The following is a 14,024-nucleotide window of genomic DNA, read 5'->3' as shown; positions in this document are numbered from 1 at the left end:
TATTTAGTTCTGTCTGTTGGGCTTGAGCTTTCAGCAATCCTCCTGCCTCAAGCCTCTCAAGTGCTGGTATTATAAGCATAAGCCACAATATAATACCTGGCCATATATGAGTTCTCATATGAATTCTTTCAGGGTTAGATGAAAAGAAAAAAAAATCAAGCTGGTGAGGCAGAAGGTGGCTGAACCCATAAGAAATGGAAGAGCTGTTCAGGTAGTGGAAAAACTAGCACCATGGGTACTGGGAGAGAGCCTGGCTTTAGATACACCACAAAGAAAAGGAGGTCACACAGGACACAAAGTGACAGTGTCACCTGCATAAAAATATAACAGATTGATGAAAGGGTTTTCTTTCTAAGAGATACATTATGTTTCCCTGTACTGCCCATGACTGAGAATCGAGTCTCTGGAATACTTAGCCTTAAAGATATTTTGACAATCCTGGTCAGTCATTTGAGACAGATTTAGCTATACAGTTGAATGCTAGTACACTGAAGTTTCTAAAAAATCATAAATTCCCACAGGCACGTCAATTAACCATCCGAACTCCCTACATTGCAATAGAGCCCTGGTTGAATTTCCCAGAATACTCTTATTTTATTGGTAAGTTAGGGGGTAGGAGCATTTTCATTACCCTTTTGCAAGAAAGCCGCAGGTGCGATCCCCGGACACCTGCTCCTCTGAGGCTAGAAGGGAAAGAGGACATTGTCCCCTTAGGTTCCTGTTACCCGCTTTCTGCTTTGAGCACACATTGCTGCTATTAGTACCTTTTCCAAAGCAGGGAAAAAATGACAATTAAAAAAACAAAAACCAACCAACCAAACAAACAAAACCCCAAGTGGCAGGCTGGTGAAATGGCTCAGTGGTTAAGAATACTGGCTGTTCTTTCAGAGGTCCTGAGTTCAATTCCCAGCAACCACATGGTGGCTCACAACCATCTATAAAGGAATCTGATGCCCTCTTCTGGCCTGCAGATGTATATGCATTAAATAAATTAATCACACATTAAATAAATAAAACAAAACAACAACTGGATGCTCGTGTGGCTGGTGGAAGTGGGGAGAGCTTAATCTTGGCGGGATTCAGAGCTCGTCTGCATCTCCTCCCTCCCCCCTCTATCTCCTGTACTCAGAGTAGGGTACCGGTTCTTGGCTCCAGGTCAGTCAGTTTTCTGATTAATGCAGTAGGAGAGCATGAATAGGCTGGCTGTGCAGATCAGAGCTGGGGAAAAGCTGGGGGAGAACTTGGAAGTCTGAGTGAGTTCCAACAGACAGCACAGTAAAGAGATTTCAGGAGTCATTTATCCAGCTTGTCAGTCATCAGCTCCAAGGTACAAAGCATGGAACAAGGTGTAGTGTGCTCTACTACAATGAGCCAGGCCCTGTGCATGTTCACTCCTCCAACCACCGAAACAGAAAGAAAAATGTAGGTTCCTGGGTCTGGAGTTGCAAGCTACTGGTGAGGCTGGGGTATGAAGTTCATTTGAGTCTAATAGCTTGAAGAGCGGGGTCGGGGAGGGTTGTGGTTGTTGTTTTGTTTTTGATCAGTTAACTCCTAGAACATTATCATTAAAATGACAAGCTCCTAGAGGCAAAGAATTTACTCTAAGAACCTGAGTGTATGTATAGCTCACATCTGTCTTGCAAACACCCAGGAGGCTGAGGCCCAATAACTGACACAGAGGCTGGGCTCTGATTAGGGAAAATGATCAGTTTCCAGCAGTAAAGAGCATCCTATAGCAGGATTCCCCAAATGCCTGAAGAGTAGCGCTCGGGCCGTTTGGTCCTAGTTTTCAAGGGTTGGGATCTTTAAAAAACAATGCTAATGTCTCCTCCACTCAGGACTTACATCTCTGTGCACCTTGCCCTTTGAGTAAGGAAGGCTTACACGTACTGACTTCTAACAAACAGACCACGATGAGAGGTCGCTTCTGGGACTGGTTTACAGAGCACTGTGCTCCAGCTCTCTGGCTTTTGGTCTCTTCGGTCACTTACCCAGAGGCAAGCAGGCTGCCATGGGTTGCAAGGCTAGAGATGGACAGATTCATATTGCAGAATTTAAATGTATCTGTGTGTGTGCCTGTGCCTGTGTGTGCACAAGTGCTTGTGCACATGTAAGTGTGCAGATACAGAAAGTGGAGGCAGAAAGGAAACTCTGAGAGCGGGGGAAGATGGGAGAATCAGAGTAAGGGGTTGCATGTGATGTGAGCAGAAGGGAGACTATTTCAGAGGTGGTGGGGGAATAGTGAGAGTAGGGAGGAGGAAGGAGGAAGGCCACTGGGGAGAAGACAAGAGCAAAATATAATGGCATATATATATATATATACTGTAATGAAATTACTTTATACGAGAAGAAATGACATTTTCCATTTTCAGCTCTTGAGGACCTTCAGAGCCCTGCCAAGTCACCTGAGTGAACTTGGAAATTAAGCCTTTCCTCGTAGAGCTTTGAGACGACTGAAGTCCTTTACCCTTGACAAGTGAGGGATTAAGAGGTCCTGACCCATGTAAAATGTGAGACAGTAAATGTTTAAGCTAGTAAATTTGGAGTCAATTTACCATTTGTGCAGAAAACCAATACAATGGTCACTTACAGATCACTGAACACTCACTTTTACAAAAGACTACATGATTTAAATGCCCCTCAAAGTTCATGAGATAGAAATATAGACGGTGGTGGTCCAGGCCTTTAATCCCCAGCACTTGGGAGGCAGAGGTAGGTGGATCTCTGAGTTCAAGGCCAGGCTGGTCTACAGATTGAGTTCCAGGACAGCCAGGGCTACACAGAGAAACCCTATCTAGAAAAAAGAAAAAAGTAACACCCGTCCTGCCACTGAGTGGAACTACTGAGAAGGTGGACTTTCAGGATATAAGACAGGACATTAGAGTGTTTCCCTTGTGAATGGACTAATGTCGTTGACCTGGGAATGAGTTTGCCGTAGTTTAGCCCTTGGTCTCTCTCCATGCAATGTTATTCTCCTGTCCTGTTATGATGCATCAAGGAAGACCCTGGACAGACTTTCTTCACCAGGACTTCCCAGCTTAGAACCATAATTCAACTTCTAATCTGTGTCAGTTACCAAGTCTGTTGTATTCTGTTCTGGTAGCATGTGACACTGACTAAGACAAAGACCCAGCAAGATTCTAAAACTTGGCCAGCCTTTCCTCTCTGGAAGGGAATACTACTGCAGTTGTCACCCATAGATTATTTTTTTATGATTATTTATACCACTATGGACAAAAATAATATTATTTACAAAAGAAGAGCATTCGTCACCCAGACAGTGATGACACATGTCTGCAATTCCAGCCTTTGGGAGGTGGAAGCAGTAAGGTTCAAAGGCCAGCTTTGGGCTAGGGAGTCTGGGGTGGGGGCTTGGGACAGGGAGAAGACATTTCTTTCTTTGTCATTGTTCTCAGTTTGACTTCTTAATACTTGGCCAAGATGCGCTGGTAAAGTCACTTCCTGCCACTCCATACTTACAAAGTAGTCAGCCAGTAGAAGCTCTGATTTGTTTTCTATAGACAGGACTGCAGTTTCTTCCATTAGAGCCTGGATATCTTTTTCAATATCAACCTTGCTGATGGCACAGTGGATCTGTGTGTGGCACTGGAACACCGAGAAAAGCAGAGTGGGGGGGTTGAAGAACTGACTCCCGCCAATCTTACCATGCACACCAGAAACGGAGTGGTCTCCACTACTCACTGTGGTCAGCGTTTGTCCGAAAAGAGAAATATGTTGGCTATATTGGTTTAAGTTATTGCATAAAAGTTGAATTCTTTCCTTTTCCAGCTCCAACATGCTCTAAAGAGAATATAAACGAGGGACAATCAAGCACTTGTTCTGTAAAGCTTGTCAGCTCCCACACACACCCCACTCTGAGATAGCTTGAGCAAACTGTCCAGATTTGCCTTGGTATATCCAAACTGCAGTACAGGGGGATTCCCAGGGCAGGGTTATGACTTACTATCCTAATACCCCCATTTAAGATTCTTTTAACTCACAAGCTTCCCTGTGATCCTTTACCCTCACACAGCATGTAGGCAGATGCTACAAGTCACCAGATGTTTTTATATATATATATATATATATATAATTTTTTTTTTTAAAAAGGAGACAAAGAGAAAAGAAGGCATGAAATGCAGCTTTGATGTTTTAGAGGCGACTAATGCTCAGGAAGACCCATCTGCAGGCCTTAGAAATGCTTTTAGACACCAAATACTTCCAAAATTGTTGACAAAACAGGCAAGGCGCATCCTCCTGCCTGTCTCTGTAGGAGTAAAGATGACATGACAGTCCATGGTTTCATCAAAAGAAGAACTAGAGGCAAGAATTGATAAAAATAAATAAATAAATAAATAAATAATAAATAAATAAATAGAAGAGAGCCAGTGAGATGGTCTGACAAACTTGTTACACGATGGAAGGAGAGAACCAAGGCCCAGAAATGTCTTGTGACCTACAACATGCTCAGGGGCATGGATGGATGGGTGTGGTGCACAGTCACACACACACACACACACACACACACACACACACACACACATGCATGCACGCGCACGCACACATGCACAGGCGCACACACATGCACAGGCACACACACATGCACACACACATGCACACAGATGCATACATGCAAATATTCTTTAAAAATGATAATAAGAAACCAGTTTATCAACAGTTTTGTCCAGTACTAAGGAAGAAAAAAAATCTCAGCTTCCTCTTGGTCTCATTTACAGTAGTGTTGCCATTTGTCGAAAAGCTAAAACAAGGGCCTGGGGAGATGGGTCAGTGCTTAAGAGCATTTGCTGCTCTTCCAACAACCATGTCACACAGACCAGACATGCATACATAACATAAATAGAAATGAAGTAAGTCTGTCTTTTGAAAGAAAGAAGAGCTGAAATCAGGAAATGCACACCTAGAAGCCAGTTATTAGAATGGAGATAGCGAGTCTTCTTGGGCAGATTTCCACTGGCAAGTTCTTCAACTAGTGCCAGGAGATCAGCCCAGTTTTGTTTCTAGCATGGAATTTCTTGTAGAAATTGTAATTCACTGTGGCTCCTATTATATGTTAGAATAAGCTATAACAATCATAGTTAAAGAAAAAGAGGCCATGAATTTGAGGTGAAGTGAAGAAGGGGTAACATAGGAGGGGTTGGAGGGAAGAAAATGATATTGTATTTTAATTTTTTATTGCAAAAAAATTTAAAGTATATACATAGATGAACAAACAACAAAAAGGATAGCACATTCTCTTGTCATTCCTCCCAACCCCCTTTGAGTCAAGGTCTCAGGTAGCCCAGGCTAGCCTCAAACTTGCTATGGATGACACCTAAAGGATGATATGAACTGATCCTGCTGCCTCTACATGCTTCAGGCAGGAATTACAGATGGGGTGGTAGACATGTAACACCACCTAGTGTGTGTGTGTGTGTGTGTGTGTGTGTGTGTGTGTGGTGATGAGGATTGAACTTCACTGGCCTTGTGTTTGTTAGGCAAATCTATTAAGTAAGTTACATCTCAGCCCCAGTATTCTCTATTCTTTTTTAAAAAATTAAAGTTATTTATTATTTTTATTTATGTATAGATGGGTGTACCTGCATGAGTTTAAGGGACACCACATAACTGCAGGTGTCCACAGAGACCAGAAGGCATCAGATCCTCTGAAATTAGAGTTACAGGAGGTGGTGAGCCTCCTGATATGAGTACTGGGAACTGGACTTAGGTCCTCTGTTAAGAGCAGCAACTGCTCTTAACCAATAAGCCATCTCTCCAGCCTTCACAGCCTTTTATTTTATTTATATAAGCTTTTATTGCTTGAAAATTTCATGCATGCATGCAACATGCTTTGATCGAATGTGTCTTCTTTTCCTCCCCTCCAATATCTTCTCTATTGTCCCTCCGCTTTGTGCCCCCATCTTCTGGTTTTAAATTCACTGAGTCAACTCTGTGTTGCTGTAAGTGCCTGGGTGTAGGACAATCTCCCGGAACATGCATAGTCTCTCAGTCATTGCATTCCTGAAGAAAACTAACTCTCCCTCAAGCCAAAGCCATCAGTTGTCATTGATAGTTCTTTCATTGGAGTGGCACTTCATGAGCCCCTGCCCCATCCATGCTAGAATTTTGGCTGGCTCAATCTTGTATAGGTCTTATGTACATAGCCATCGCTGCTATGAGTTCATGTGTGCAACAATGCTCTTTTCCCCAGCATGCTGTTTGAATGCACATGCTCATTTCCTCTGGCACTTGTAATTATTCTGGTCCCCCTTCCACAGTGATTCCTGAGTCTTCGGTTAAGGAGTGTTCCATAGACGCCCCATGTAGTGCTGAACATCCCACCATCTCATTCTCTGCGCTGCAACCGGTTTTGAATTTCTGTTGTAGCTACCTGCTGCAAAAGTAAGCTTCTCTGAGGAGTGGCAAGAGACGAACTAATCTAGTGGGTATAAAGACGAGAACTTCAGGGGCAGGTTGTGCTATGCTCATTTAGAGAATATTAGGCTACCCCTTATTCCAGGGTCTAGTCAGCTGTGGGATTCTGGCCTTGGTGATACTACCAGGAATGATAGTTCTGTCTGTCAGGGCAGGCTTTAAATTCAGTTAGAAATATTTGTTTACTCCAGTAACACCCATGCCATTACTACACCAGTGGTCATATCAATTGTCAGGCTAATCTTTACTGTAACATATAGCTCTCATAGCTGGGAAAGATTGCTGGCTACTTTTCTCCCCTAGAACATTCCAGCACCATGAAAGATAACTAGTAGGAAAATATTCTCTGATCTTTTTTAAAAAATTTTATTTATCTTATTTTATGTGTTTTGAGTGTTTTGCCTACACATATGTGTCTGTGACATGTGAATGCCTGCTGCCTTAGGAATGCTTTAATCACTGATTCATCATCTCTCCAGTCCCCATTCTCCAGTCTTCAAGAGACTATTTGATAAGAATAGTATCTCTAGTTCTAATCAGTTCGTACTGCTAACCTATATGAGAGCTGGGGTGTCAGAGTCTATTGCTTAAAGGTAAGAACATGGCCTCCAGATTTTATGTAGGATAACAAAAACTACAACAACTGGATTATAACTTTTAGCTAGCAAGGGTGTGAGGAGCACACACTTGTTAAGCTTGTTAAGGTTATACACCTAGCTCTGCTGGCTACTAACATTCTGGAGCAGTGTTACTGGATGCTAGAGTAAGTTACTGGATTCTTGTCACTCATTTGCTGATTTGTAGCTTTAGAGTGGGTGGGGAAGTTCAAAACTGAGGCAAGGTGAAGCCTTCAGAGGAGATTTTTAGGCCATGTTGCGACAGTGCAGGCCTCAGAATAAATGTCCAGAGGTATATGTGCTCTGACAGAGATGGCAGGTATCTACAACAGTCTCCACATGCTGTTTTGATAGGACCAAGGCTCTGGGAAAATTGATGGGTAGGATATCCAAGGAAAAAGGATGGCTGGGTATCGAGGCTTTTGGTAAGCAGATGGGGTAGCAGAAAGTCACAAGGTCACCACCAGCCTGATCCATTCTGGTGTCCTCCTATGTACATGGGCTAGATTTAATTTGTTATACATATCCTTCAGCGTTTGCAATCTGAATTTATGTTTTTAAGCATGATAAGATTTACATACTGTAAACAACATCATCTTAAAGACACAGTTCACTGTTCTGAAGAACATGCACACTATGGTGTCGCCCTTGCCAGCACAGTCTCCATGGCATGATCTTGTATAATGATCTTGTATAATGGAAACTCTCTGCCCACAAAGTAATAACTGCCTATCCCCTCCTCCTCCCGACCCTAACAGGTACCACTCAACTTTCTCACTCTCTGAACTTGACCAATGTAGGTCTCAAGCAGGAAGAATCATCATATGTATCCATAAAGTACATCTATGTTACAGACACGTCTTTAAGGCTGGATGATATTCCAGTGGACGATACGTTATAAGTTGCTTATTGACGTAAGGTCATTTTGTTGTTTCTTTAAATAGAAACAACCAAGGGACCAACAACAACAGCAAATATCTGTGCCAACACAAAGACATTTAGGTTTTGGTTTTTGTGCCTGCACCCTGACATGTTGATGGGAGCCTGCAGTTACACCTGCAGAGCCCTCTGATTAGATGGCTACACCATTTTTGGTAAGTTAAGGGAGCCAAGTGCCTCTGAGATAGTATCTCTAAAGTCACAGGCATCAGCCAATAGAGCGTGACCAACTGTCCTTTCATCGTCCAGATAAAGAATTGAAAAGGCAAAATAATAGCCTATCAAATGTGTTGATTCCTCTAAGGCAGAATTAAAATGTTGCATAACAAACGCAGGTCGCTGGTTTGGATCACCTCAAAAAGGAAAAAAAGTCCTTAAAAAAAAAAAAAAATCAAGAAATCCGCGGTTTCAGCTTAGCAAATGGAAGTAAGCAATGATGGGCGGTCGGGAATAAATGTCAGGCTTAGAACACAGTGCACCCTGGGCAGCAGCTGTTTCTTTACATCGATAAGTCACAGAACCACAAGCATCAATCTGAGATTAGAATAACTGGTGTCCTTTCATAGAGATGGGAATGTTTAACGGCTTTAATTACATTTCAGGGAAATCATTAAAATGATTTGTGTTTGCTCACGAAAAGAGGCAGAAATAAATTCCACTGTGCAAAGGGAAAATCCATATCTCATTTAATGAGTTACTGCTTTCTAGTGTCTTGTTCTTTCTGTTTAAAAATAGTTGATAGAGAGACAAGGCATTCTGGAGGGCCTCCAGCTGTTTGACAGCACAGGCAAAGGACCTTTGGTCAGAGAGTTACCAAGGGATGGTGGATTTAGAGCCTGTCTGGGCTCGGATAATTCATGTTCTTCATTCATTCTCTCCGTTTCTGCTGCTCTGGCTTCGGGGTACTAAACGAGGATCTTGGAGAGATTGCGTTTTCATCGGAATTGCTTTCAAACAGGAGATGTGTTCTACTATTTTCATAGCAGGGATTTCAAACTACAGCATGTCTTGAAGTTACCTGGACCCTTCCAAAAAATCATGCAGAAGTTCTGAGTACTGTGTCTGGGTGAGTTTTCACAGGCACCCTGATGCTTTGAGGCAGTATCTTAGAGCCACAGTCTAAAAAAAAAAAACGTTCATTGTCCTTTCACACAGAGATAACCAGCACTGAGCTGGCGGCGCATCTCAGCACAGCGTTACATGTCTTCACGAATTTCACATTTCATGCTTGGAATTATGATTATAAATATACAAAAGACATAGAATGCACAGAAGCTGTTGGGGTAGACCAAGTACACAGAAGGCACGCTATTGCAAAGTGAGAACATCATTTTTGAAGGTCCATGTAGAACAAGGAGAGCATTACAGTGTCATCATTCAGTGGCTGACGCTGTGACCCCAATGGGTGAGCAGACCCTAGTGGCCAACAACAACAGTGGGATCTGGGACACAAGAGAGTTAAAAGAGGACCCTACCCTTCCTTATGCCTTTTGGTAGATTTAGCACTTAAGTTTCAATTCTAATAAAACAACGAAAGGAACTCTCTTGCAGTATAAATGAATATGTATCTTGTTACCATACATAACTTTGGGAGGAAAGAAGATAATTTCCACAATGTTGCAATAAAAACAAAAAAAAAAACAAAAAAAAAACAAAAACAAACAAACAAACAAACAAACAAAAAACTACTGAAAGAGACTAGAGAGAGGGAGGAGGATTCCTTTGTTTTTCTGAAACAGGGTCTTGTCTTGCTAAATGATTGGGGCTGGCCTGGAACTTGCTATCTAGACCAAACTGGCTTTAATGTGGTTTGATGTGATCAACCTGCTCCTGCCTCTGGAGTGCTAGGATTATGGGTGTGGGAGGCTCTTAATGAGAGAAAAGGAAGCAGATAAAGGAGCTAGAGAGCTCAGAAAGTCCTGTGATAGAAACAGTGTCCACAATACCTAACACCCCCCCCACCCCCGGAAGACTAGTCTGAAGTCAGTTGTGACAAGATAAGCCTGCAACTGTCATCCACTGCTGTGGCATAGATCCAGGATAAGGAAGATGGAGAGGATAAACATACACATTTTTTTCTTGTCGTCCTTGAAGGCTGTCTAGGCATCTGTCACCAGAGCCATCCATGGAAGCTGGAAGCTAGGCTTCTGGGAAGCTATAGCTTCATTGGGCGTCCTGGGAACTGAGGAAAGGTCAGCCCAGACTTTAAACAATAGAGATAGTATGCAAATCCTTCATCATCTATATTAGGGATCTTCTCAGCATAAAGAAGGGCAGGGCCTACATTCAGTGGTATAATAATCCAGGCAGTGGCACACACTTAAAGCCTCAGTATGTGAGAGGCTGATGCAGGAGGACTGCCATGATTGAAAGCCACCCTGGGCTACAGACTGAGACCGTGTCTCAAAAACAACAACCAAAGGAAACAAAAAACTGATTGAAAGAAGGGCTTCTTCTTGTGTCCCCATTTCGTCTTCTCTTTGATAGGAGTTTCTGTCTCGTCTCTAACTTCCCATCTATCCTTCCCTGAAAGTGACTGAACTCAAGAGACCATAGAGCCCTTCAGTCCTTGCTTGGTTATAAGCTTCCCTCTCCCAATTCTTATTGGTGTAGGAGCCTGCTGAATCTCAAAACAATGTTAGGCAAGTAACTTTGCCTCTCTAGCCTCCACTTTCTCGGCTATCAACTGGGAGTAAAATTATTAATTTCCTCATAAGGTTGTGAAATAAAATATAATGAACATGAATATACTTAGTGTCTGATCACATGGAATGCCATTGATTTGATACACGTCAGTCGCCAGGGAACTTGTTTGCTTTTTTTTTTTTTTTTTTTTTTTTTTTTTTTTTTTTTTTTTTTTTTTTTTTTTTTTTTTTTTTTTTTTTTGACAGGGTTTCTCTGTGTAGCCTTGGCTATGCTGGAACTCACTCTGTAGACCAGGCTGGCCTCGAACTTAGAGATCTACCTGCTTCTGCCTCCTGAGTGCTTGAGTGCTGATATTAAAGGAGTGTATCACCACAACCACCACCACCAATTTTTTTCATATGTAACTTTTAAACATTTTTTAAAACTTAGACTACCTAGATAAAATGAAATAAAAATATTTATGTTCTTACCAACCAGAGTTGATAATTGTTTCCTATGGTTATGCTGGGCTGTTTGTTTGTTTGTTTGTTTGTTTTGTTAACTTGGTATAAGCTAAGGTTATCTGGGAAGGAGTCTTAATTGAGAAAATGCTTCCATTAAATTGGCCTAGAGGCAAGTCTGCAGGGGATTTTCTTGATTAAATGATAAAACCTGGAAGGCCCAGCCCACTGTAGGTTGTTTCACCCTTGGGATTATAGTCCTGGGATGTATAAGAAAGGTAGCTGGGCAAGCCATAAGCCATAAAAAGAAAACCAGTAAGCAGCATTCTTCTATGGTCTCTGCTTGAGTTCCTGCCTCCATGTTCCTGCTTTGGCTTCCGCCAGTGATGGACTGTAATCTATATGCCAAATAAACCCTTTCCTCCTTAAGTTACTTTTGGTCATAGTGTCTTATTATAGCAGTAGAAACCTAACTAGGACAATGATTCTGTTTGTGTTGATTTGAAAATAGATACAGTAAAACTGTTGGTATATATTTGAAGTAGTGGTTAACACTTTCTATTGCTTTATCAGATGCCATTCAGAAGCAGAGTGGCTGTACGTTGCAGTCCTGTGGTATTCACACCAGGAGTTTCATTTCCCTGGTTCAACACAGGTCTGGACACTAGGTATATGTTTACAAACTCATATTACCTCAATATAGGCTAGATAAGTTTTCTTGTATAGATGTATAAGTGATGTTTTCTGTAATATCATTGTTTTGAGGCTAATTCATATTTAAATATAGGTTGGGTTAATTTATAGCTGGAAATTAGCCTACTTTATAAATTAGAGCACATTGTAAGAGTGTTCTACTAATGGATATGAAGATTGTTTTCTCACCATCTAATTATGAACTCTCCTGTAATCAACATTCTGTGCCTCACTCTTAAAGTACATGCTAGATCTTTCTTCAGGATATATGCCTACAGGGAACTTCTGTATTAAGGATAAGAACACATTTCTGGTTTCCCAGATACTATTAACTTATTCTCATTAGAAGGGTTCAAGAATTCTTATTTTTAACATCCTTGCTATTACTAGATATTATCACTTCCTAATTTTGACACATGATTATCTTTTCATGTAGTGATTTTGATTTTCCATCTTGACTTGTGAATTCACAGCTTTTGCCTATCTTTGTCAATTTGGCACAATTCGTTCTTTTATGGCACAATTCGTTCTTTTAAAAATTTTATATTATTTCATTTTATTTTATGTGTATCCACACATATGTAGTAACTGCAGAGGCCAGAAGAGAGTGTCGGACCTGGAATTACAGATGGTCATAAGCTGCCATGTAGGTGCTGGGAATTGAACCCTGGTCTTCAGGAAGAAGAGCCAGTGGTCTTAACCACAGAGCAATCTCTCCAGCTGCCAGAATTCATTTTTTGTGGGTCTGTGTTACTAACGATCACATTTAAGTTTGTGAGTTTAGTACCTCACTCATGTTGGATATTGGTTATCCAACAAAATACACAATGCAGAAAACTCTATCACTGCACAAGACAGCTAAAAACCCTTTCTGAATTTCTAATACTTTAAGCTTTAATTTATATTCTTCTTTGACAGAGTTTTTTTTTTTTTTTTTTTTTTCCTCACTCTCCACTGAGATTTAGGAACAGGATGTCTGGCTAATGACACACATGAACTTTTGTTGGTGATTCTGGTCACAGAGAAATGGAAATAACATGAGGCAAAATCATTTGTCTAGTACCACAGTACCAGTGAGTGTCATAGCCAAGGAAAACATCGGATCCCTTGAATGAGGATCCAACCTTTACTTCCCAGGTCACACAGAACCCATTGGAGGAAGATGAATATGAATGTCTACCTTACCTTGTAGCAGTTTTCCAGGGTGCTTTCCCACTTCAGCCTAGTAGAATAGCCTGCCATGTTTTTTTGGTAGTAGCTTTCATCTTCTTTTTCCAATTTTTCAGTTGATTTTTTCAGCTTGTTGAGAAGCTAAAGTAAAGCATCAGCATCACACAGTTGTAGTCACACTTACAAGAGTGCACTTGCCATTCCATACATCGAACTTATGTGGCCCAGGGACATGCGTCTCACTTCAGCTCTTTATAAATCATAGTTACTGTACAGGTGACAAAACCCAGGTCTACTTCATTGTTGTATTTTTGTTTTTGTTTTAAAGAAACTATGAATGGACATTAATGTCCCTCAATATACCCTCAGCTTTACATTTGAGGAAACTGAATTGTCTAACATGAAGTGAATCTGACAATTTACAGTGCAGGTCTGGGGTCTTCAATTCACAGTGCAATCCACTGGCCTATTCTGTAGTCTATTCAACAAACCTTTAGGTTTCTCTATTCCTTTCTTTGTTGACTCAAATAATTTTTAAAACCTATTTCTATAATAGGTCACCAAACTGTTTGACATCTCTGACATCTTCACACTAGAAGTAGAGCTTTGGAACAAGGCATCATGGGTCAGAAATCTCATTTCAGCTGTAGGACAAGTTATATCACCTTCATAAGGTACAGGATTGTTTGACGGGGATGATGGCTCCCACTTCACTGAGTTCCTGGGAGGATTCAATAAGGTAATACCGGTGACATACACAGTGCATCGTCTATCTGGCACCTACTACAGCAGTAAACTTAATATCCGTGCCCTTTTAGCTTCAAGTTAAGGCAACAGGATACATGGTTGCCTTTCATTTTGCTCTCCAGGGATCTGTCTTTCACAAAGAGTCCCAGCCAATGACATTCGACACTCTGATGGCTAAGTCTCTGGGAAATCAAGGTTACACAAAACTCTCTGGACCACCATAGCTTAAGTGGCTAATGAAGATATCCAGAGAAGCAATTTCATTTCTGAGAAATGAGGATTTGGATGGCACGAATGAGTCTCAACTTTAATATTCTTAAGTAGAACTAGAATGTGTAAA

General features: G+C 41.3%; 1 protein-coding gene across 1 annotated transcript in view; it reads right to left on the bottom strand.

Annotated features, from left to right (window-relative positions):
* The window catches only part of Nostrin (nitric oxide synthase trafficking), a 62,641-nt gene that overhangs the window by 13,005 nt on the left and 35,612 nt on the right, over nucleotides 1–14,024 (bottom strand). Inside the window, exons 8-10 of the mRNA XM_034495331.2 lie at nucleotides 12,953–13,078; nucleotides 3,703–3,801; nucleotides 3,481–3,606 (exon numbers count right to left, since the gene is read on the bottom strand). Coding sequence (XP_034351222.1) covers nucleotides 3,481–3,606; nucleotides 3,703–3,801; nucleotides 12,953–13,078 — 351 coding nt within the window. The remainder of the gene's footprint in view (nucleotides 1–3,480; nucleotides 3,607–3,702; nucleotides 3,802–12,952; nucleotides 13,079–14,024) is intronic.

The sequence above is a fragment of the Arvicanthis niloticus genome, chromosome 2, assembly GCF_011762505.2.
Source record: "Arvicanthis niloticus isolate mArvNil1 chromosome 2, mArvNil1.pat.X, whole genome shotgun sequence".
In the NCBI taxonomy this organism is placed as follows: domain Eukaryota; kingdom Metazoa; phylum Chordata; class Mammalia; order Rodentia; family Muridae; genus Arvicanthis; species Arvicanthis niloticus.
This window is presented reverse-complemented; position numbering and strand designations above follow the sequence as displayed.